At 58.7% G+C, this 22,026-nt stretch overlaps 1 protein-coding gene across 2 annotated transcripts; it reads right to left on the bottom strand.

The window, feature by feature from the left end:
• Positions 1-1,677: 1,677 nt before the first annotated feature.
• Positions 1,678-13,277, bottom strand: EPS8L3 (EPS8 signaling adaptor L3). 2 transcript variants are annotated; one of them, XM_070077916.1, is made up of 19 exons: positions 13,122-13,277; positions 11,283-11,343; positions 11,098-11,162; positions 9,553-9,711; positions 9,133-9,282; positions 8,974-9,029; positions 8,493-8,635; positions 8,296-8,396; positions 7,968-8,088; positions 7,825-7,886; positions 7,557-7,631; positions 7,054-7,202; positions 4,335-4,416; positions 4,076-4,110; positions 3,430-3,595; positions 3,116-3,244; positions 2,746-2,819; positions 2,152-2,284; positions 1,678-1,974 (listed from the first exon to the last, which is right to left on the bottom strand). In XM_070077916.1, exons 2-19 carry the CDS (start codon positions 11,311-11,313, stop codon positions 1,963-1,965), a joined length of 1,743 nt encoding a protein of 580 aa, XP_069934017.1. In that variant the 5' UTR covers positions 11,314-11,343; positions 13,122-13,277; the 3' UTR covers positions 1,678-1,962. The 2 variants fall into 2 exon arrangements, with proteins under 2 accessions (XP_069934017.1, XP_069934018.1); XM_070077917.1 differs by having other exon boundaries at positions 8,493-8,632.
• Positions 13,278-22,026: the final 8,749 nt, after the last annotated feature.

The raw sequence follows: 22,026 nt of genomic DNA, 5'->3' as shown, positions 1-22,026 counted from the left end.
ACTCCTGCAGCTCTAAGAAGCCAGGGCAATGGGTTAACATCTCTTTTTCTCCACTCCAAGAAATTAACTCTTCTGGTCAGATTTGCCCTGCAAGGGTCTCGCTTTTTCTCTTTTTCGCAAGGGCAAGTTTTTGCTTCCCTATTCTGGGTAACCAGATGATTTTCCAAGGCCAGGGATTTGAAGGAATGGCATCGGCAGCTGGAAAACAAACAAACAGAGAAAGCTGGGCCCTAGATGATGTTAGGGCTGTGAACAAATTCAACAAAGAAAAGACTTAAGGGAACATCTTTTTTTTATATATAAAACTTTTATTTAATAAATATACATTTCAAAAGTACGGCTTTTGGATTAGAGCGGTTCTTCCCCCAATAACCACCTCCCACTCACAAACCATCCCACCTCCTACTCCCTCTCCCATCCTATTCTTCATTAAGATTCATTTTTAATTATCTTTATATACAGAAGATCAACTCTCTATTAAGTAAAGAATTCAACAGTTTGCACCCACACAGACACACAGAGTATAAAGTATTGTTTGAAGACTAGTTTTACCATTAATTCTCGTAGTACAACACATTAAGGACAGAGATCCTACATAGAGAGCAAGCGCACAGGGACTCCCGTTGTTGATCCAACAATTGACACTCTTATTTATGATGTCAGTAATCAACTGAGGCTCTTGTCATGAGCTGCCAAGGCCATGGAAGCCTCTTGAGTTCACAAACTCAGACCTTATTTAGACAAGGCCATAATCAATGTGGAAGTCCTCCCTTCAGGGAAAGGTACCTTTTTCTTTGATGGCCATTAAGGGAACATCTTAAGAACCCTTAATAGGCCCTTGAGTCCAAAAGTATCCCACCCCTTCTTGTGGATTAAATCAATAACAGCATAGCTGCTGTTATGTAGAGAGGAGAGCCCATGGCAGTTTTGAGTTCAATTTTTATTTAATAAGTTTTATTTATAATTTTATATAAATTTATAATTTATAAATATATAATTTATAAATTTATATAAAATTTTATTTAGTAAGTTTTATTAAAAAAAAAAAAGAAAAACCACAGAGCATCCAAACTCTTACTTAAGAGTTTGCGCAAATGGGAGCCCAGGGAGTGGAGTTGCTGGAGTCCACTCGGCTGGTCGGTGCCCTTTGGACTTCCAGTCCAGTGTTCCTTAGGATCCGCCACCAGAGGCAGAAACAGCAACCGGGGAGGGAACCCAGGGTTGGCTCAACCAACAGAGGAGGCCGGAAGCTGTGTCAAAGGTGGATGTTCCCAAGTGGAGCCTGGTGCACCTGGCTCGCTGGCTACTGCTCCACCGGTCCCCCGGTCCATGCCATCAATGCAAACCTGTGGTGCTTGGCCTCTGTGAAATGCCGTGTTCACAGCCACGCTGGGTGCCTGGGGACTTGCTGGGAGAGATGTACACGGCACAGCCGTGGTGGAGACAGGGACGCCTGCTTTTGGAGGCTCTTTAGAAAGAGAGTAAGAAGGCTCTGGAGTCGAATTCTAGATTCTGGCTCCCAGGGGCAGGTGGCACTGTAAATGCCCACTCACATGGAACTTCCTGGCTTCCTGAGGGATGGGGCATTCTGTTGTCTCAGGCCCAAAGCCCCTGCCCTTCCTGCCTCCCTGCCTTTGGCTCCCACCAGGCCCAGAAGAAGCTGCAGAGGAGGCCATGGCAGGCTTGAAGATGCTTTTATTGGGAGGGAGAGTCCTAACAGACTCCAGGCTGAGGGAAGAGGGAAAATAAATAGGTGGGAAGCCAGGAAGGGCTCCCAGCACAGCGAGGAGGGGCAGCATTTGTGTCAACCTCGGGGGCTGCTCCTCTTCTTCTTTGCTCTGTGAACCGGGCACACAGTTTGCTGCAATCCGGGGATCCAGAAGAGGAATTCTTGGGGCTGTGAAGGCTTCGAATCCTCTGGCATGCGAGAGGTCCTTGATCCTGGAGGCTGTGAGCTGGTCCCTAAGGGTTCAGCTGGGGAACAAAGAGGATTCAGCGGAGGCTGGCGCCAGGAGAGGCCACGCCCAAGAGCGTGAAGCCCATCCCGTGAAGGATTACCCTGTGCCCACTGCTGGCCCAGCCCCTGCATCCTGGCTCCCCAGGCGGGACCGGACCCTCCCGCGGGCAGTCAGGACCCCAGGGTGTCCTCACCCCCAGCATCCTTCTGACAGCCTCCAGCCTCGCCAGGACCCGGGGGGCATCCTGGGGACACAGCAGCTGGAGCTCCCCAGGCCGCAGGCGGAGCAGCTGGCTCCCGGTCAGGAAGCCCAGGCTCCGCACCGTGCTGCGAACAGAACCCGCAGAAGCCCTCAGTGGTGCAGTGGGAGGATGTGGGTGCAGAGAGGACTGCTTGGGCTTGGGGACTGGGGCTATGGGAGCGGTCACGGAGCAGGGTATTTGGAAGTGAAGGTACAACGTACGCACTTTGGCTTAACCCAGGGTCAGCACTCCCAGGCTGGAAGGGAGAGATTTCTGAAGGGGAGGTGTGGCTGAGCAGTCAGTGCAGGGTCTTCCTGGGGTCACGGCCCTGATCCCAGCTGCCCTCCCCAGGGCAGGGGCTCCACATCTGATGCTCTAACCGCGGCTTCCTAAGCTCCCCACCCTTCCGCATCCTCTTCTCTGCAGTGGTGTGCAGGACGGGTTTGTCATGCCACTGGGCAGGCTGGACTCTCTGGGCTGGGTCTCTGGCTGCCTTGGTCCCTTATAGAGGTGACCTCTGTCACACCTGCCAGGGCCAGCACTCACATGGTGGAGAAGTTTTCTGCCTGCAGCCAGGCTGTGACCTCCTCAGGCTTTGAGCTGAGCCGAAGCATCGTAGCCTAGAATCGGGGGAAACCTGGGGTCAGAGGCCATCCCATCTCACAGCCACCCAGAGTTCCTGACATCCGGGTCCTTTGTTTGGGCTCCCACCAAATCATGTGTCTCACTCCCATAGGCTCTGTGGTCTAATGGGGACCCTGGCTTGTATCTCCATCCACCCTCTGATTAGCTTGGCACAAGGAAACTGGCAGTGTTATGGATCAGATCCGCCCAGCACTTCTCTCCTCCATGGGTTAGTGATCGCTCCCCACCCCCACCTCCGTCTCAGGGCTGGATGGTCTAGGGTGGGCTGTACCCGAGAGGATGGCTGGCCCTGGCCCCCGGAGCCCCCCGCCTGCAGGGGCTCCAGGATGTTGCTGGGGACGTAGCCTCTCTTTCCCTCCTGGTTCTTCACCAGCCACCACCGCTTGCTGTAGTCCAGAACCTGCCAAGAGTCACCACACCGGTCACCCTGAGCCACTGTCTGGCCTCCCCTCTTCCCACTTTGCCACTGCCCATTTTCTGTAGGCCACCCCCCTGACAGCCTGGGGCCAGAACCCCTGCCCTAGGCTGCCCATAACTCCCCACCCACCTCCACCCTGTTCTCTAGCCTCAAAGCCCAGGCCTCACCTCCAGCTCCTCTCCCTGGACCACAGTCAGCTCCTGTGTGTTCCTTGCTTCAAACTCATACAGGACTTGCATTTTCAGGGTGGGCTTGCCAGGTTGGAAGCTGGGGGCCTGGAGGTTGTGTGTCTCCTCTTGATCTAAGTTCGAGGGGCTCTCTAACCCAGGACGTCTGCCACAAGGGTCAGAGTCAGGATGGCTGTGGACACCGACTCCCCTGTGCCAGCCCCAAGAGCCCTGGCTCTCTGCTGCCCGCATTCTGGTGGTGACTTGGGGGTCGGCAGCTTGGGGTGGGGGCTTCTGTAGACAGGAGGGGTCTGAAATAGCACTGATCTTTGTGTCTTTCTTTCCTGGTCGTTGACTTCTGGACGTATTTCCCACTGTGGAGTGTACAGTCGAGCTCTGCCCTAAGCACTTTATTCCCGAGCTCTGGGAAATCAGAAGCAGGTGCAGCCTCTCTCAAGGGGAAGCGGCTGGAGCCTGGGAGGGCCAAAGCTGCTTTTGCGCACGAGGGGAGGGAGGGAGGGGTGTGTCTGTGCATGTCGGGACTGGCTAAGGGAGAGCCCTGAGGGTCTCTGAAGGGCGGACAACCAGATCTTAGCCCTGCTCCACCCCCTGACTCAGCCCCCCCATGACTCAGCCCAGAGCATACCGATGGAGGACAGAGTCCTGGTATCCTAAATGTGTCTGTAAGAGAACAGAGAGTGAGCAAGAATGGAAGGCAGCCCGCACAGCGACCCGGGATATCAGCCCACAGCCCACTCACTCACAGCAGCCTCCCGCCTCGCCCACCAACAGATGCAGCAGGCACCCACTTGAACCTACCCCATGTGGCCACGTTTGGCCTGTGAGGGCAGAAACTCGCCAGAGACCAGGGATTTGCACTGGGCTCTGTGCTGAGCTCTCCTCACCTGGAAGGAGGGTTCTGGAAGCTGCCAACCATCAGAGAATGTGGGTTGGTAGGGCTCGGGCTCCTTGCCTGTCCAGTCGGCCCTGGGGAGGGAAGAGAGCTGGGTGGGTGTCTGGCATGTAGCACAGCGAGCCTAGCCTCAGGGATGTGCCAGCTAAGGGGCACACAGCCCAAGCATGCAGGTCAAAGGCCCAGGACACCCACAAGGCAGCCAACGGTTACACATGAACAGATTCCTCCATGTGAGTGTCCTGGGCCAGCCTCTCTTGGGCCCACGGAGTGCAGATTTGAGACCGCCAGAACCCGGTGGACACTTTAGTGCCCTGATTGGGGTTTGAATTAAAGTGGCAGGAGCACAGAGCAGCAGGGCTGCGCCGGCCCCTTGGGATCTTGTGCAATGTCTGTCTAGCCTGGGTTTGCCCTCCCAGCCCCCCAGAGCTCACTCTTTCTAACTACATGGAGGGCAGAGCTGCTCTGGTTGATCTGGGCAGGGCTGGTCTTGCCCTTCAGCCTCCCGCGGTCGCACAGGGCCGGGGAGTTTCATCGCTGCTGGAGCTTGGATAGCCTCCACCTGCCGTCTCTGGCAGTGCCCACTCGGGCTTGAGGAAGTGCGGCTTCCTGCCTCAGGGGGGTGCAGGCGAGGATGTCCGCTGAGCTTGGGACACCCATGGAGGGTTGCACGTGGTTCTCACAAGCCTGCATTCCTCCCAGCAGAAGAGGACCCCTGCGGGCGGCCTCTGAAGGCAGTGGCTGGGACACTAATCTACCGTTTAGTTCATGGGAACAAATAACTGTTTTCTCTTCTGAATCTTAATGCGTTCCTTCCCTTGCTCTTGGGAAGACCCGGGCCGTGGTTACGCCTCCTTCTGAGCCTTCTCCGGGCCAGGTTTCTCAAGTGTGCTTCTGTCTCCTGCCAGCCTTCCCTCACCTCCGGTCCTTTTCGTGACCCCTGTACCCTGACTGCCGCCACTGCGGTTCCTTCATTGGAATCCCGACTGCCAATCCAGTGGCTTTGGATGGTCGCCATCCGAACTTCAGGATGAGCCCAGCATTTGGTATTATTTGTAGCTTTGGGTCAATTTGCCTAGAATCAAGCCACCTAAATATAATTGCCTGAAATCCATCTCTTTGGAGGGTTTTTACATATCTGTAGTTAGTCTAGTTTTTTTTTTTTTTTAATTTTGTTTCATTTCTTCATTTCTTTGTTCAGTTCTGATTATTTCAAGAAATTAGAAACATCTATGGGTGCATCTGATATTATATATTAAATAAGTATCAAATGTCCACATTCTATGAATGCTACAGTTGTCTTGCCTCTTTGTGTGTATTTTGGAAAAATTCTCTCTGCTGATCTGTTTTTCAAATTCTTGAAATAAGGCTGGGTTTTGAAACACAGAATGATCTGTCCAGCTTAGTTATTTGATATTAAAGTGGCTGAAGCAAACGACTTAAAGAAAGCCCTTTCATTTGAGTCCATTTCCCAACCCCCGTTTTCCTTGCTTGCTAGTGCAAGGCAGGTGCCAGGGCAGGCAGGCAGGCAGATACCCCCACAGGCAGTGTGAGCCCGGCGCAGCTGAGAGCGCCCATGAACTCTGAGGCTGCCTTACACGGCTCCGGGAGTTCCCAGGGTTCTGGGCCCTGAGCGCCACTATGAAGTGGGAGGCCCAGAACCCACACGTGGTTCAATTTTGGTTAGTAGTCTGAGAGAGCGCATAAAAGTACGTTCTTTTGTGGCCTGTGTGGTGGCATAGTGGGTAAAGCTGCCCGTAAGGATGCCGCTTGGAGTCCTGGCTAATCCACTTCTGATCCAGCTCCCTGCTCATGGCCTGGGAAAAGTAGCGAAAGATGGCCAAGTGGCTGGGCCCCTGCCATCCATGTGGGAGACCCGGAAGAAGCACCTGGCTCCTGGCTTTGGCCTGGCCCAGCCCTGGCCGTTGTGGCCATCTGGAGAGTGAACCAGTGCATGGAAGATCTCTCTCTCTCTCTCTGCCTTCTTAACTCTTTTTCCTCTCACTGCCCCCATGTGTACTTCCCAGGCCCTGCTCTCTTCTCTCAGGGAATGCTGCAGATGGGGCTTGGTGGAGCCTCCCAGGGCTCCCACAGGGGTATTCACCTCCAGCTGTGGCTCCAGCTGCCCCCTTCCCAGCTCTGCCACACAGCTGGGCGGACCTCTCAGCCCAGGACCCGGCCACCCCGCGCTGGAGGAATGTGGTGCTGCCAGCTCAGCGCGGGGTGTGCAGCCAGCCCCGTGCCCCTCTCCCAGGACGCCCAATGACATGGCCTCCACTCACGACTCCCCATCCCGCCAGTGTCCCAGAGCCCACCCTCCCTCTCCACTCCCTGCCAATCGGGTGTGGCGTCTCCTACGTCAGTGATTCTAAAACTCTGGGCTGGACTGTGACCAAGTTTTCCTTTTGCCCTTGACAGAAAGGAGAAGAGGTTTGAGTGGCAGGTCGCCAGCTCTCCTTTCTTGGGAAGAAGTGCCCCTTTGCCTGAGGTGGTCTGTCCTGAGGAGTGGGTGATGGTAAATGGGTGGCGCTGGTGTTTCAGGCTTCACACTGCACCTAACAGTTGGCCATGCATCATGGTTGTGGAGTCCCCCACATTGCTTTGACATCTTCCTGGTTTTTGGTGGTGCATAGCCTGGCTTCCTCGTACATCCCGCCCAATGCCCTTGGGGCCCTCACCCCCAGTGCAGGTCAGGCCTGGTCTTCACTCACCGGCTGGTGGTCCAGGCTGGGCCCAGCCCCTCCCAGAGGTTACTCTCTGTGGGGCTTAGACAGGACTGCAGCAGGTGGATGGCTTTGGGGGTGAGGAGCGGTGAGATCACTTGTGCTGCTAGGCCAGCCTCAGGGCACTGGGCCAGGATCTGGGGGAGGGAGGGACAGTGTCAGGGAGCTGAGGATCCCACCGGCCCACAGGCAGTGGGAAAGGGCCCAGAGTCCCTGGCCTCCCACGCTCACAAGGGAACATCTGCCCATCGGCCTCAGGCCTGTGGCTCCTTTTCCTGGTGTCCTTGGGGCTGCCCCTGGCCCATGGAGTCTGGGGGGGGAGGGCAGGGGGCACTGTGCATGCCAAGGGTGGTGTCTGGGGTCAAGGAGAAGGAGGGTGCGTGGAACAGGCCCGCAGCCCCCCTGCCTCTGCTCCCGCCTCCCCTTCACCAGCCCGCTGCCCTCCTCCTGCTCCCTGGCCCTCTCCACCACGCTGGTCTACCCCGGCTCACAAATTCCAGGGTCTGGAAGAGGATGTGCACGAACTCGGGGGCACTGGTCTCCTGCAGCTCCGTGGTCAGCTTCCCCTGGGGACACAGGGCACCGTCTGTTCCCCACCTGTACCCCACCCCACTGTCCCCAGGACCCCAGTGCCCTGCTGGGGAGCCTGGTATTCCCCTGAAGTGCCGAGAGAGGGAGAAGCTGGAGAAGGAAAAGGCTGGGGTTGGCCGGAGGGCTGCCCCGGCCAGAGGGCTAGGGGTCTCTCGGGGAGCCACGTACCAGCAGGTTGAGGCTGAACTTGATCTTCTGGAAGCAGTCAATGTACTGCGCCTCTGTCAGCTCTGTGGGAGACAGGGTGGAGGTGGTGGGTCGCAGGTCACCCCACGTCACCCCCACAGCTGCCCGCAGCCCTCGGCACTCACCCTCCTGATCCTTGCTCTTTTTCTTCCCAAATCTTTTCTTCTTATGACTGCTCCTTGTTTGGGCCTCCTTTAGCTTTCTCATGAACAGCTCTATGTCCTTGAAGACGTGGTTCAGCACCTCCTGGGCCCCCAGCAACCCATGGCCTTGAGTGCGCCACCTAATGGCCCATCCTGGAACTGCCTCCCCTCAACACAAGCCCCAACCGCGCCTCCTGTCCCTCAGCCCAGAGCCTGCCCTGGCCATCTACAGGAAGAGGAGGCAGGGTTGGTGCCCTCGCTGCCCCCAGGCCCTGAGAGCCTCTGCAAGCCCCAAGACGCGTGCGGTTACCTCATCCCTCTCTGGGTCCTCGGGGGAGGGGGAGTGCCTTGGAGGAGGCAGAGCGAAGGCAGAGGGGTGGCGAAGTAGGGGCCCCGGGGACGGTGGCCTGCCTGCAATGCGAGGAAACCATGCACCTGCAGCATCTCTGATGTTTGATTGAAACCTTCTTCCCCACCTCCCACCCTCCACCCCCCACCCAGACTTACTGTTCTCTGGGGTCAGCTGGTGGGGCTTTTCTGGAAGTGGCCCCCGCTCCAGAGGGGGTGCCTGGGGCTTAGGGAGTGGCCTTTGCAGAGAGAACCCCCTCCATCTGTCCTGGCCTTGGAGGAGGCTTTCGAATCGGGGTCTGCTGAGGGCGTGGTTTGGAGACATGTCTTAGGCCCTGCCCACGCTTCTGCCCCAAGGCCCAGGGCCCCATGGCCTCTCTCTCCAGGAGCTGCCAGGTCTCCATCCTGACCCTCCCTGACCCCCCTGCCTCGTGTGCCCACCCCTGGGAGCTTGCGCATCCCCTGTGAATCTCTGGGGAGAGTCTCTAGTACCCTCTGCACCTCACCTCTTCCCCTTGCCCATTTCTGCCTTGGCCCTTGCTCAGATATAGGACCAGTGTTTGCCCCCAGCCATGACCCTCCCCCACTCCAAGGCCTGAGCTGTGCAGCCCCACAGGTGGGCTGAGCACAGGCTGCCTACCTTTGCTCCAGCTCCTTGTCCAGGGCATTCTGCACGCTGAGCCTCAGCCGCTCCGCCTGCAGGAAGCAGTAGTTAGGCCGTGTGTGTGTGTGTGTGTGTGTGCATGCACTCACACACGTGCCCATGTGACATCATTGGACCCTACCCCAGGCCACTCACCCCCACTTCCTGGCACTGGAAGAGCAGAGTGCAGGTGCCTGGCAGGCCTGACTCCTGCACAGTGATAGACAGGATGGAGTTGTAGGAGCAGGTGTTGAGTGCCACGTCCATGGCCTTGATGCTGTCCAGGCGGTAGGAGTCCAGCTCCTCCTGATCCAGGTGCAGAGGCCAGCTGTGAGGACACTGGGAGCCAGGCTTGGCTCCTGAGAGCTCCTGATGCGAGCCCTTTGGTGGCCTGGGGCTAGGGTGTCCTCTAATGTGGCTCTGCCTCTGTCCCTAGCCCCCATCCTGTACCTCTTCTGAGGCCTGAGTGAGTATTGTAGATTGTATCGGGAAGCAGTGCTGTTCTTTGGGGCATGGAGGGCTGAGGCCTGCCTTCCCACAGCAGGGTCCCACTGCTGTTTGGGGGTGAGGGCTGACCTTGGTCTCAATGTCCAGCAGCTGGAGCCAGCCGTCTTTGACTTGCAGGATCAAGTCTTGGCTCCACACCCGGCCCTGCGCATCCATCTCCTGCAGCTTCTGCAAGGCATCTTTGGGCTCCCGGATTCTCTGCGTGCCCAGCTTACACGTCATCAGGTGCTGAGGGGAGGGGAGGAAGAGGCCAGAGAGGCTCGAGGTGGGGCCGGGGGTTACTGATGATGGTGGGCTGGAGAGAGGCAGCGGAGGAGAAAGATCCCTGGCCCCTGGCTCCCCATAAAGCAGTCGCCGAGGGCCCGCCTGAGCGCCAGTGTGGAAGTGGTCAGGCTGGAGAGGGGGCCCGTGGGCGAGGGTGCGAGGGGCTACGCGCGGGGCTTGTGGACTCTGGGAGAAGGGGACTCACAGCTGTGACAGTGCAGGCCCGGTGAGAGGCTGGGTGGTGGTGCATATGGGCCCCGGCCAGCCCACCAATGCCGTCTGACCCCTGTGCGTGCCAATAGGACCTTCCAACTGCCCTTGGCTTTCAACAGTCCAGGGGAGACCTCCCCGCCCCAGCCTGGCCCCCTCCTCACTGACCAGGTGTTCTTGTGTCCGCGCCTTCCCTCGTGCTGTTCCCCACACCCAGCTTCCATCCCCACATCTGCCTGTCGGTCACCTCCTGGTCCCTGGAGCAGAAAGCCCAGTGCCTCCCTCCCCTGATTCTCACCCTGGCAGGTGCCGACGAGCACTGTCTGCACATGCGCCCCGTCTGCTGCTGGGCCATTCCTGGGCGGGCTTTCCTCATCCACCCCTTCTCCCAGCCTTCACCATGGCCCTCCGCCAGCCAGGGTTTCAGAGGCAGGAGGCCCAGTGCTGCCTCTTGTCCTTCCGTCCTCCCCAACTGCCCAGGCCCTGCCCCTCCTCCCGTGTCACACTGCCAGCATCCTCAGGGGACCCAGGCACCCTGACCCTGTCTCCTCTCGCTCTCGCCTGCTCAGCCTAAGCACAGCTGCTTCCCAGCCCCCACTGCACCTTGCAGCCTGGCGCTGCGTCCCCCAGTCTGTGGGTCTCCGGACCCTCGTCCCACGGAGCCTTCTCGGTTCTCCAGCGGAGTCCTTCCCTCCGAGGCTGCCCAGGGGCTCTTTCCACCCTAGCCACTCCAGAAGCTCTGGCCCAGAAACTGCCCTCCCTGACCAAGGCCCTCTCAACCCCTCACTGGCTGCACCTCTCACGCCTGCCCCTCTCCGGCCATGCTGGTCCTGGGCAGACATCGGCTCCCTGGGGCTTCTGTGCAGGGGTGGGGCAGGAGGTAGGCAGGGATGGGTGTGGGGGTGCAGGCACTTCCTGGGCCATCCTTGCTACTTCTTCCTTTCTGGAGACAGGCATCCACCCCCTCTGCCTCCAGCCAGGCCTGCTCCACCAACCCCGGGCTCCTGCTCCCTAATGCTCAGCCACGGCTCAGGCAGGCTTGTTGTGGGGGGCGGGGGTCTGGCTGGCAGGGACCTGGGTGAGCTGGCTGTGCTTTGGCAGTGGCAGGGGAGGGGGCTACATGGGAACTGAGACACTCACCTCCACCCTGTGCTGCAGCAGGGTGGGCTCCAAGGTCAGGCTCTGAGAGTACTCCTTCCGGTGCACTGCAGGGTGCAAGGCAGGGGGTGGTGGGTGTCACGAGGCAGGGACCAGGGCAGGGCGCTTGGCGGGCTCAGTGGCGAGCTGAGCGGAGGGGCGGAAGGGCATGGGGATAGGGAGCTTACAGTAGATGGCTTTGCTGCTGGGCCGGGACATGTTGATTCTGCGGCAGACAGCACCCTTGGCCTAAACGCAGCCAGAGAGAAAGTCATCAGAGCCGGGGTAGGCGTGCCACATGGCGCATGCGCGGGGCCTTCGCAACCACCCCCCCATGCCCCTGAGTCCAGGGGCCTTTCCCAAGCCACCTGCAGCCAGCCAGTGTCCGCTCTTCCACCTTGGTCTAAGGGACAGGAGGGCTGGGGAAGCTCCAGGCCTCTCGTTATGTGGGTCTGAGACCAGATCCTAGCCTGGGCGTGGGCATGAAAGGTGCCAGCTTAGTGGCTGCACCCAGCCTCGTGGGGGAGGGCCACGGGCTGGGCTGTCTTCCCTGCCATGGCGAGCCCTCGTGTGCAGCCCCACTCAGTGCTACCAACTGGGAGGAAGATGATGATGTCTGTGAGCTGGGGACCCTCTCAGTGTGTGTGTGTGTGTGTGCACATGTGTGCGTGTGAGACAGTGACTGCAAGATCTGTCAATCAGCGATCAGTGCTTCTCTGAATGCCTGACCTGGTCAGCGCCAACCCTGTGTCTTTCCATGCTCTGTCTCCTCCGCCCAGGGCCCCGGGCCACCTCTGCCCTTCAATTCCAGCTCACGGACCACCTCCCTGGTGAAGCCCTCCTAAGGCCACATAGACTGGTTGACTCCTAACAGCAGCAGTCACAGTGGCCACCATGGCTGGCGCCATGCCCCCGTCTACATCACACTGTCCCCCACTCCACTCAGCCAGCACCGAGCGCTAGCTTGACACCCTCCCCCCCATAATCAGGCCTGGAAACAGCCCCCAGGACGCGGGTGCTGTGAGCACCCCACTTCCCGATGAGGCCTGGGGGGCCCGATGAGGCCTGGACTCGCGACAAGGAGCTCCCACCGTTGGCGACTGTGCCAGCGCCACAGGGCTGTAGGCCGGTGCCCGCAGATGGAACACAGACAGTCGAAAGGGAACAGAATCACATTCAGCGCTCCTGAGTGGAGGCTGGGGTGAGTTCGTTCTGCGTGGCGGTCAAGGGTACCTCTGTGCCCTGTTCACAGAGGCCCGATGGGGTTGGTGGGTGACTGCGGCCACTCTGAAATACCCTGGGCAAAGTGTCAGCGAGAGGCCCACACCCTGCCCTGAGGACTGTTATGAAAATAGCCGAGGCCCTGATAAGAGGACAAGGTGCTGGAACATGAATCACCCGGAACCGCAGGGACAGAGGAGGCAGCAGGGCCTGTCCTGCTTGTTGGGACAATCCCTTCCTCTCCAAGGGGAAGGCCTGCACGGAGGCTGCCACCCCCAACCCCCCCCCCCCCCCCCCCAGGCTGTGACACTTCTCACTTCTCCAGGTGTAAGGGAAAGTCGCTCTGGGCTGCTCAGCCCGGCTCCCTGCTCCCCTCCCCCCATGCCCCACGCCAGGGGGCTGTGGACAGGCAGAGGTTGGGAAGCCGCTGCTGCTGAAGATCCTGACCACAGGAGTGGGAGAGGGAGAAGGAGGGGCTGGCCATGGCCCGCCTTGCTGCTCGGACAGAGCAGGGAAATGATGACAGCCCCCCCCCCCCCAGTACATTCCCCGAATGTGGGTCCTGGAGCCAGGGTGGGCATTTCTACCCCAGACACTGGTGGGAGCACCCCAGAGAGCTTTGTGGCCCCCTCGCTCTGCTCCCGGCCCACGGCCAGTGCCAAGTCTTCCTTGGGTTGATCCCTGGGGCTACATCTGGCACAGCCTGCCCGGAGACTCTGGAAATCCACCACGCCACCCCCAACCCCCCGCATGGGCTCCCCACAGCGGAACGGCCCCCTGCCTTCCCCTGGGGGCCAGGTACTCACCCGGATGCCAATGTTGTTGGGGGCTGGTCCCCAAGAGGGGCCAGTGTCAAGCTGCTGCTGGTGGGCCGGCAGCGGCTTCTCTGCCTGTGGCCCTGGGTGAGCAGGCAGGCTGGCGGTGAAGAGGCTGTGGAGGTGGCCACACCTCTGCTCTTTGGACCCTGCTGGGCAAGAAGGCCTCCCAGGCACCACCCACCCAGCACCAAACCAGCAGCATGGCAGCGCCTGTGGGGACGGGCGCCCTGGGCCCAGCTGTAGGCTGCTTGTCCCACTTCTCTGTTCTGCTGACCTCTGACCTGGGGTGCAGCCCCCTCTGAGGCCTGGGGTCAACACTGGGGCTGGGAGCAGAAGAGGACAGCTGTGGGCTGGCAGGTCTGGGCTCTGTGGGCGGGGTGCAGGTGGGCCGACAGCGGACCCTGGGCTGGGAGGAGGCTACAGGCTGGCGTGTGTGTCAGGGGCCTTTTTGGGAAGAGGGAGTTGGGGGCACAAGACCACCTGGGCTCTACATGTGAGTGGGGGCTTCTTTCCAGCACAGATTGTCTGGTTCTGTTCCTTCTGCCCCTCCTACATGCCAGGACCCCTCTTGCGGGCATTCTCGCTCTCCCACTCTCTTCCCAGCTCTGTCCCACCCTCTGTCCCAGAGAGAGAGAGCCAATCTCTTCCTGCCCCTCCTCCCCCTGCCACCGGGAGCTCATGGGCTGTCCCAGGAGGCCAACAGGGACCAAGGGAGCAAGGGAGGAGGGGTGCGGGAATGCCAGAGCCGGGGCGCGTTCCCGTGGGACAGAGGCTGCTGTCAGAGTCTGCAGTGGAGCCTACATCCGGCACTTCCCACCTGGCTTCCGCAGGGACAAGCCCAGGAGCCCTCCGCTCTCCACCGGTGGCCTGGAGACCAGGAAGTGGATCCCGGTGAGGGGCCTTCCCTGCTTGGGCTGGCCTGGGCATCCCGGAGTGGGGGTGTCCATTGCGCAGCTGACTCCTGGGCCCAGGGCTCAGGCGCCTATTGGGCCAGCATGGAGCAGAGCCCTCAGGGGCCCCAGGCCTGCTGAGCTCCCTGGCAGTCCTGCTCCCCGCGTCTCAACCTCTTGTCCTTCCTTCTGCTTCTTTCAGGACTGACCCAGCCTGGGTGCCGCCCCCAGCCCCAGCCCCTCTGCCATCAAGGCCATAGCCTCCCCCGCCTCCCCACCACCACCTCTGGCTTCGGTCCCCAGCTGAGCCCTTGCGACTGCCCAGCTAAGGCGGGCTTGGTCCTTCCCATGAGCCCCTCCCCAAGTCACAGTGACCACAGCAGGGACCCGCACAGAGGACCTGAGGGTGGGGAGGGGGGCGGCCAAGGCAGCCAAAGACCCATGTGCCATCTCTGGGCAGAGAAACACTGAGTGACGCCTGGCACTCTCAGCCTCTTGCACTCTGCAGTGCCCAGCAGGGGTGCCCAGGGAGCACCAGAGGCCTCCTTGGCGGGACCCCCTTGTGGTGGGGCAGGGCCTGGGGCTTCTTCGGTGCCAGGCATAGCAGGTGTCTGGAGGAGTGGAGCAGCACCAGGGAAGAGGTTTCGACAGGGAGCTCAGCAGGCCTGGGGCCCACGGGGCCTCGGCTCAGTGCTGCCTCCCAGGGTGTGCAGTAGCAGGGAGCAGGAACGAGGAGTGGAGCTGGGGACCGGAAGCGGGTGTCCTAAGTAGCATTTTTTTTAAAGGCTGGGTGCCAGAGAGACGCAGGAGAGCAAGGGTGGGTCCAGCATGTGCCCTAACCTCTTTTTTATTTTATTTATTTTTAAAGATTTATTTATTTGAAAGGCAGAGTTACAGAGAGGCAGAGAGAGAGAAGTCTTCTATCTGCTGGTTCACTCCCCAGATGGCCGCAACAGCCAGGGCTGGGCTGATCCGAAGCCAGGAGCCAGGAGCTTCTTCCAGGTCTCCCACATGGGTGCAGGGGCCCAAGGACTTGGGCCATCTTCCACTGCTTTCCCAGGCCACAGCAGAGAGCTGGATCGCAAGTGGAGCAGCCAGGACATGAACTGTTAGAGTTAAAAAAAAGTCCGCCGCCCCCAAGAATGACTCCAAGAGACTCTCTCATGCAATCAGCAAAGGGTTAAGGGTTTATTGATCCAGCATGCTGGGGCTCTCTGAACATGCAAGAACAGAGGAGCCCCGAGGAACAAAAATATAGGGTTTATAAAGGCAAAAACCGCAAAATCGGGAGGGGGGATACACGGTTGCTAAAATCAAAAGAGAGTACATAGTTACTGGGGTCAACATAACCCAAGTCCTAAGTGAAATTAATATCCATTATAATCTGTGATCCCTGTTAAATAAAAGAGTGGGAATAAGAGAGGGAAGAGATGTACAATTTGGGACATGCTCAAGCTGACTTGCCCCAAATGGTAGAGTTAGAAATATACCAGGGGATTCCAATTCAATCCCATCAAGGTGGCATGTACTGATGCCATCTCGCTAGTCCAAGTGATCAATTTCTGTTCACAATTGATCATAATGAAAGGACTAAGAGTCAAAGGGATCACATAAACAAGCCTAGTGCCTGCTAATACTAACTGATAGAATAAATAAAGGGGAGAGCGATCCAACATGGGAAGCGAGATACACAGCAGACTCATAGAATGTCAGATGTCCTAAACAGCACTCTGGCCTCAGAATCAGCCCTAAAGGCATTCGGGTCCGGCTGAAAAGCCAATGAGAGTATTTCAGGCATGGAAAGCCAAGACACTCTGGCAAAAAAACAAAAACAAAACAAAACAAAAAAAACCAACCACCTAAATGAAAGATCTCCGTGAGTGAGATCCCAGTGGAAAGAACAGGTCTTCAAAGAAGGAGGTACCTTTCTCTGAAGGGAGGAGAGAACTTCCACTTTGACTATGACCTTGTCTAAAGAAGATAAGAGTCGGAGAACTCAAAAGGCTTCCATAGCCTTGGAAACTCATGACTGGAGCGTAGGGAGATTACTGATGCCATAAACAGGAGTGTCAATTTGTAAAGTCAACAACAGGAGTCACTGTGCACTTACTCCTCATGTAGGATCTCTGTCCTTAATGTGCTTTACATTGAGATTTAATGCTATAACGAGTACTCAAACAGTATTTTTCACTCTGTGTTTCTATGTGGGTGCAAACTGTTGAAATCTTTATGTATACTAAACTGATCTTCTGTATATATAGAAAATTGAAAATGAATCTTGATATGAATAGAAGGGGAAAGAGAGCGGGAAAGGGGAAGGTTACGGGTGGGAGGGAGGTCATCAGGGGCGGGGGGGGGAGCCAATGTAGTCCATAAGCTGTACTTTGGAAATCTATATTCATTAAATAAAAGTTAAAAAAATCCATTATAATCTTGACAATAGCAGTTACAATCTTACAATTATCAATTATGATCTTGACATTAATCCAAATTATAGGTAAGACATAGACAAATCACATCTTTATCATTAACCCAGGTGCAACCTTTCTACTTTCAAGCTTGAGCAATCATGCTAGGGGGTTTTTGTGCTCTGCCAAGGGTGATGTAGTGCACTGCTATTGTCCGACTATTTGAGATCAGAGTTTCAGACCAGAGTCTCACGGTGGGGGTGGGGTGCTTTCCCAGAATGGAGTCTCAAGTGCTCCAAAATGGAGTCCCTACTGTCAAGGTGCTACTTCAGAACCAGCGCCCGTATGGGATGCCGGCACTGCAGGCGGCAGTTTTACCTGCTATGCCACAGCACCGGCCCCCTCTAAATAGTATCTTAACCTCTGCCAAACTCCTTCCTCCTGATGGACATTTGATCCTCCTCTCCTCTGCCCCAAAGCCATCACCACCTCCTGCTGCTCTTTCAGTGACTGGTGAGGCCCTTCCTGAGCTCCAGGCGGCTGCCTCCTAATCTCTTATCTGCCCACTCCCTGGCCCTGTACTTTACACTCAGCCTGGAGAATGACTCAAAATTCCCAGGTCCCTGGCTTGTGGCTCCTTTCCCTTCCTGCAGTGCCCACCGGACCTGCGAAAACCCTGCCTCCTCTGAAAGCCTTGTCCTGCCCGGGGCTGGTGGGCCTGGCCCTCGGCTCCTGGACACCTGGCACAGCCACTCCTGCATTACCGCGTGCGTCACATTGAGGGGCATGTCCCCATCCCCGTGGGGTCCCCGAGGAGCCACGTGGGTTTGTGGGTCTAGGAGGGAGAAGGTCTTGTTCACAAATGAACACACTGTAGCATTCCGGGCGCTAACAACCGTTTTCTGCCTGGGGGCATCCGGAAGGACTTCCCAGAGGAGGGAATGCTGGGCCAGGCTTTGAAAGGCAGGTAAGGTCCAGCCAAGAGATCAAGGGGCAGGGGAGGGGATGCTGCCGGGCAGTGGGGAGTGGCAGTGCTGGACGGAGGGGTAAAATAGCAAGATGAGCAAGCAGGTGGGTGCGGCTAGAGCGGGACCTCTGTCTGCGCATGCGTGGGGGGGGGTTGGGGTGCCGAGGGAGCAGGTGACAGAGGATATGTGTGTCCTGACAGCTGCCCATGAGTGGAGTCACGGCTTGGTTGTGACAAGGAGGTTGCTGGGTGTGCTCCCTTCCTGGAGGGCCCGGTCACTGACTGGTTCTCCCAGGAAGAAGTCGGGGCTCTGGGGTGGGGAGTATAGGGCAGAGGCTGGGGTGCAGGTTTGGGGCTGAGGGGTCTGGCCCAGGAAGCAGGGCTGGGTTTCTTGAAGCTCCAGAACGGGCCCTGGTGAGAGTCAGGAAAAGGTGGTGGGCTCTGGAGATAGCGGGCTCCGGGGGCCAGGAAGAGGGGCCTGTTTGTTGGGGGCTGGCGGGCCCCCAGGGAGTCGATGCTATCTCAGGCTCACGGAACTGGACGCAGCCAGTGCCTCTTGGCTGCCGGACTGCACGGGTGAGGCACAACCTCCATCTGACATGGAGTTACAGTGGCCGTGGCCTGGGGCTGCGGCCTCCTGTCCACTGCCACCCCAGTGCCGGCTCAGGGGCAGGTGGCTTCTACAGCGAGGAAGGGAGAAACACGACAGGTGAGCTCCATGTCTGAGATCATCAGAACTCTGATGAGTGACAGAGAGGGTGGTGCGGATGGGAGAGTGCCTGGGCTGCGTGAGCGGAGTGAGCTTGGGGCTGGGGCAGAGGGCTGGGAGGGGGCCCAGGAGAGGGGACAGGCAAGGCAAGGGTCTTGCAGCCAGGAGGGGAGCCAGGTGGCTGGGCTGCAGTGAGTGGGGGAGGGGAGGGCCCTGCAGACCATGGCTAGGGCCCTGGCTTGTGTTCCATGGGCAGCTGGAAGGCACTGAGGGTTTTGCGCAGAGGCATGGCTCACTCAGACACAGCTCCCTGGGGAGAATGGGCTGTAGGGGACTCGGGGCGGACCCATGCAAATCAGTGAGCAGCCGTGGTGGTGACCAGGGAGGACCACAGTGGCTGGACGCCGGAGGGCAGTGAGGGCGGAGACTTATGGTGCAGGTGGCAGGGAGGGAACACGCCGTGGAGTAGGATGGGGGTGGCCGGAGGGGCAGGAAGACTTCAGGAGGGCTCAGGGATGTAGCTTCGACAGCTGGTGGGTTTTGGTGACCCCTGTGAGATGGGGAAGGCTGGGAGAGGGAAAGCTCTGGACAGTGGGGAGGAATATTCTGGAGGGCTTGGGTCTGAGAGGTTCGTTGGGCCTCTGAGCAGCAGCCTGAGGAAGGCAGCAGCCGGTTAGAACGGGAGCTCTGCGGAGTGGGCGACCACCGGCAGCCTTTGGAACCCTGAGGTACAGGAGTGCACCCGGGGGACCTTCACCTTGCGGGGAAATGGTAGCTCCCTGGCAGGTGCACCAACGAACAAAGAACAAACGCAAGCAGCATTTAGAGGCCTGGGGCTGGATGAGGCCACCTGGAGATGGCAGCAGACACAGTGACCTCAGGCCTGAGCCCAGGGCCTGGGCGGGGCGGGGGGCAGGGGAGGCTGCGGTGAGCTCCGAGGCCCCGGAAGGAGGCGTGTGTGTGTGTGTGTGTGTGTGTGTGTGTGTGTGTGCGTGTGTGTGTGTGTGTGTGTGTGTGTGGCGGGGAGACACCTGTGCCTGCCGCCGCCACCAAGAGGACAGCATCTGTGTATGTTGACACAGAGGGCGCGGGCAGCATTAAGGAAGCACCCAGGAACACTGGGGCTGGCCCCGACCAGATACAGCAGGGGAGGAGCTGTAGACGGTGGTGGGTCATGGCGGCAGGGGCTTTGCCGGGAACTGGGAATGGGAGGTAGGCCTGGGGGCGAGGTGCAGGGACTCTGTGATGTGTTTAGCGTTGGAGACTTGGCAGCCCTGGATGTGACAGCCAGGCTGGAGAGGGGGCTGGCCCCTCCGGAGGGCAGGAGGAGTCAGGCCGTGGTGGGGTGGGGTCCCTGGGTGTGCCGCTGGCGTGCTGCTCCCACCTCCTCTCCCCTCTCCCTCCCCAGCAGGCCGAGAGGGCGCTGTGGGGCAGTGACTCAAGGGCAGACGGTGTCACAGGTGTCTTAGGCTCGGGTTTCCAGCCAGGAGGCTGAGCCCCATTTCAGATAACCAGCCTCAAGCGAAGTGCATGGGGGAAGCTTTATGTACTTGAGACAGGCACAGGGGACGGTGGGAAGAGAAGGCCCCTACAGAAGCCAGGTCCCTGCAGGTCAGCTACAGCCAGGCATGGGGATGTGTGCAGGATGTGGAGGCTGGGGGGGGGGGGCATGGGGAGGGAGGGAGAGTGGGAGAGGGAAGGGCCCTCCCAGCTCCCTACTCCCTGCTCCAGCCCCATACAGCTCCAGACACTCAGGGGCTCAGCCGGCTCCCTGCATGGACTGTGCCCAGGGGCTTGGCCCCCTCTGAGTGCAGTGCTGCAAGTTACATTTCTCTGGAACGCCCCCTGAAAAAAGCAAGCTCAAGCAGTGAACAGGTTCAGATTCTCGCCAGTGGTCCTGCTTGCCCACGCCACCCACTCAACCGGAACCCACATTCCCCGCTACACTGTGGAGGGCTGGGAGATTGGGAGGGGGTGCTCAGACCCACCCCACCCCATTTTCCTGGCTCACCCTCATCCTTCAGTCTCCTAACCCAAGCCAGAGCCCCAACCCAAAGCCAGCACTGAGCCGTTAAGGCGGTTAGGTAGATGCTAGCCAATGTGTGTAAGAGGGGCGGAGGAAAATGAGAAGTTTTAGAGAAAAGGAGTTTTTGTACAATGGAACGAGGAAACAAGCCATGAGAGCGATGGCACCTGCAGTAATGGCTCCTGTCCTCTGACTGCGCTGGATGGGTTTCATCCCCCACCCCCGGGGGCAGCCCAGGGGAATCCCCCCCACCCCGCGCCAAGGAGCCCATTAGGTCCAGTCCGATAACACTGTGCTGATAAGATCCCGGAAGGATTTTCAGGAACTCTGCATCCAGAAATCCCCTACCCACACTTTCCCAAAGAGGGAGGAGGGGAGGAGACATGGGGGCCCACACTCATGTCCATGACAACTCCAGTCTGAGAGCAGATGGTGCGCTCAGCCCTTGCTGAGACGCCCGCCCTCCTCCTTGCTTCTCTGCATCAAACTTTGCTGCCTCACTTGGCGCTGCTCTGTGCCTCACGCCTGGATTCTTGTTTTTCTCTTTTAAAGATTAATTTATTTATTTGAAAGGCAGAGTTACAGAGAGGCAGAGGCAGAGGCAGAGGCAGAGGCGGGGTGGGGGAGGGAGAGAGAGAGAGAGAGAGTCTTCCACCCACTGGTTCACTTCCCAGATGGCTGCAACAGCCGGAGCTGTGTCGACCTGAGGCCAGGAGCCAGGAACTTCCTCTGGGTCTCCCATATGGGTGCAGGGGCCCAAGGACTTGGGCCATCTTCTGCTGCTTTCCCAGGCCATAGCAGAGAAATGGAGCAGCCAGGACTCGAACTGGCGTCCATATGGGATGCAGTGCCGGCAACGCTGGCCCCGCCTGGATTCTCTGTTGTGTGAAGATCAGCGCCCCTGAGCCGCTGGGCTCTGCTCACAGATCTGGTTCTTCCCTGTTCGCCCAATGACCCCAGTCATCAACCCAAGTTTCCTCGGGCCCCGGGTCTGCAAAGGGCTTCCGCACCTCCACGGCCTCGGAGCCCCTGAGTGAGTCCTCACAAGCCTCCCCTCCTTCCTTCTCCTCGCAGCTGTGCGTCCCACCCTGGATGCCCCCAGCCCCTTCCCGGCCGGCCCTGGAGGGAAGCCCTCACCAGAGAGAACCCTGACCTTGGCTGTGATTCGGAGCAGGCTTCTCGGGAAAACCAGGCTGGGCGCGAACCAGGTCGTCTCGCAGAGGAGTGGCCCCCCGTGACCTCAGGAGGGGGCTGGCCCAGCGTGGGTGTGTGGGGTGGGCGGGGAGAGAGCGGGAGCAGGGGTGCCATCCCCAGCCAGTGCCCGGCTGCCCGCCCGGGAGCTGGTGGCACTGAGGCAGCCGGCTGGCAGCTTTGCCCTGGGCCTGGCCTGGCTGACCACTGTGGGCCTGGAGGGAGGGGGACCTCGACCACCTCAGCCCCCTGCTTCACACACTCTGCCCCTGCCATGCACTCCCCCGCCACCAACTGTTCTAGTGGCCACACAATGCAGCCATTCAAATCCACGGACAGAAGAATAGCCGGCAAAGTCGGGGAAAGTTCACCCATTCAATGGAAAAGGCAGGGCACAAAACGGCAGATGCTCCTTTGGTAAAATACACAGTCAAACGAACATGGAAACTGACATCACACAAACGGAAAAACACCAGCAAACCTGCAAGGGTGTGAGTCCAAACAGAAAACCTGACCGTGAGTGAACCTAAACACCGGGGGTCGCCACAGAGAGGGAATACTCAGTTTTATCGGGAAGTTGTAATCAGGAGAACCTAGGCGGAAATCATCACAAGACACTGAGCCCCAAAGCAGTACAGAGAGGTTCAGCAACTTGTCTCAGGTCCCACAGCTCAGAAAGGCAGGGATGGGGTTGAACCTAAG

The sequence above is a fragment of the Oryctolagus cuniculus genome, chromosome 7 (assembly GCF_964237555.1).
Source record: "Oryctolagus cuniculus chromosome 7, mOryCun1.1, whole genome shotgun sequence".
NCBI classification, from domain to species: Eukaryota; Metazoa; Chordata; class Mammalia; order Lagomorpha; family Leporidae; genus Oryctolagus; species Oryctolagus cuniculus.
This window is presented reverse-complemented; position numbering and strand designations above follow the sequence as displayed.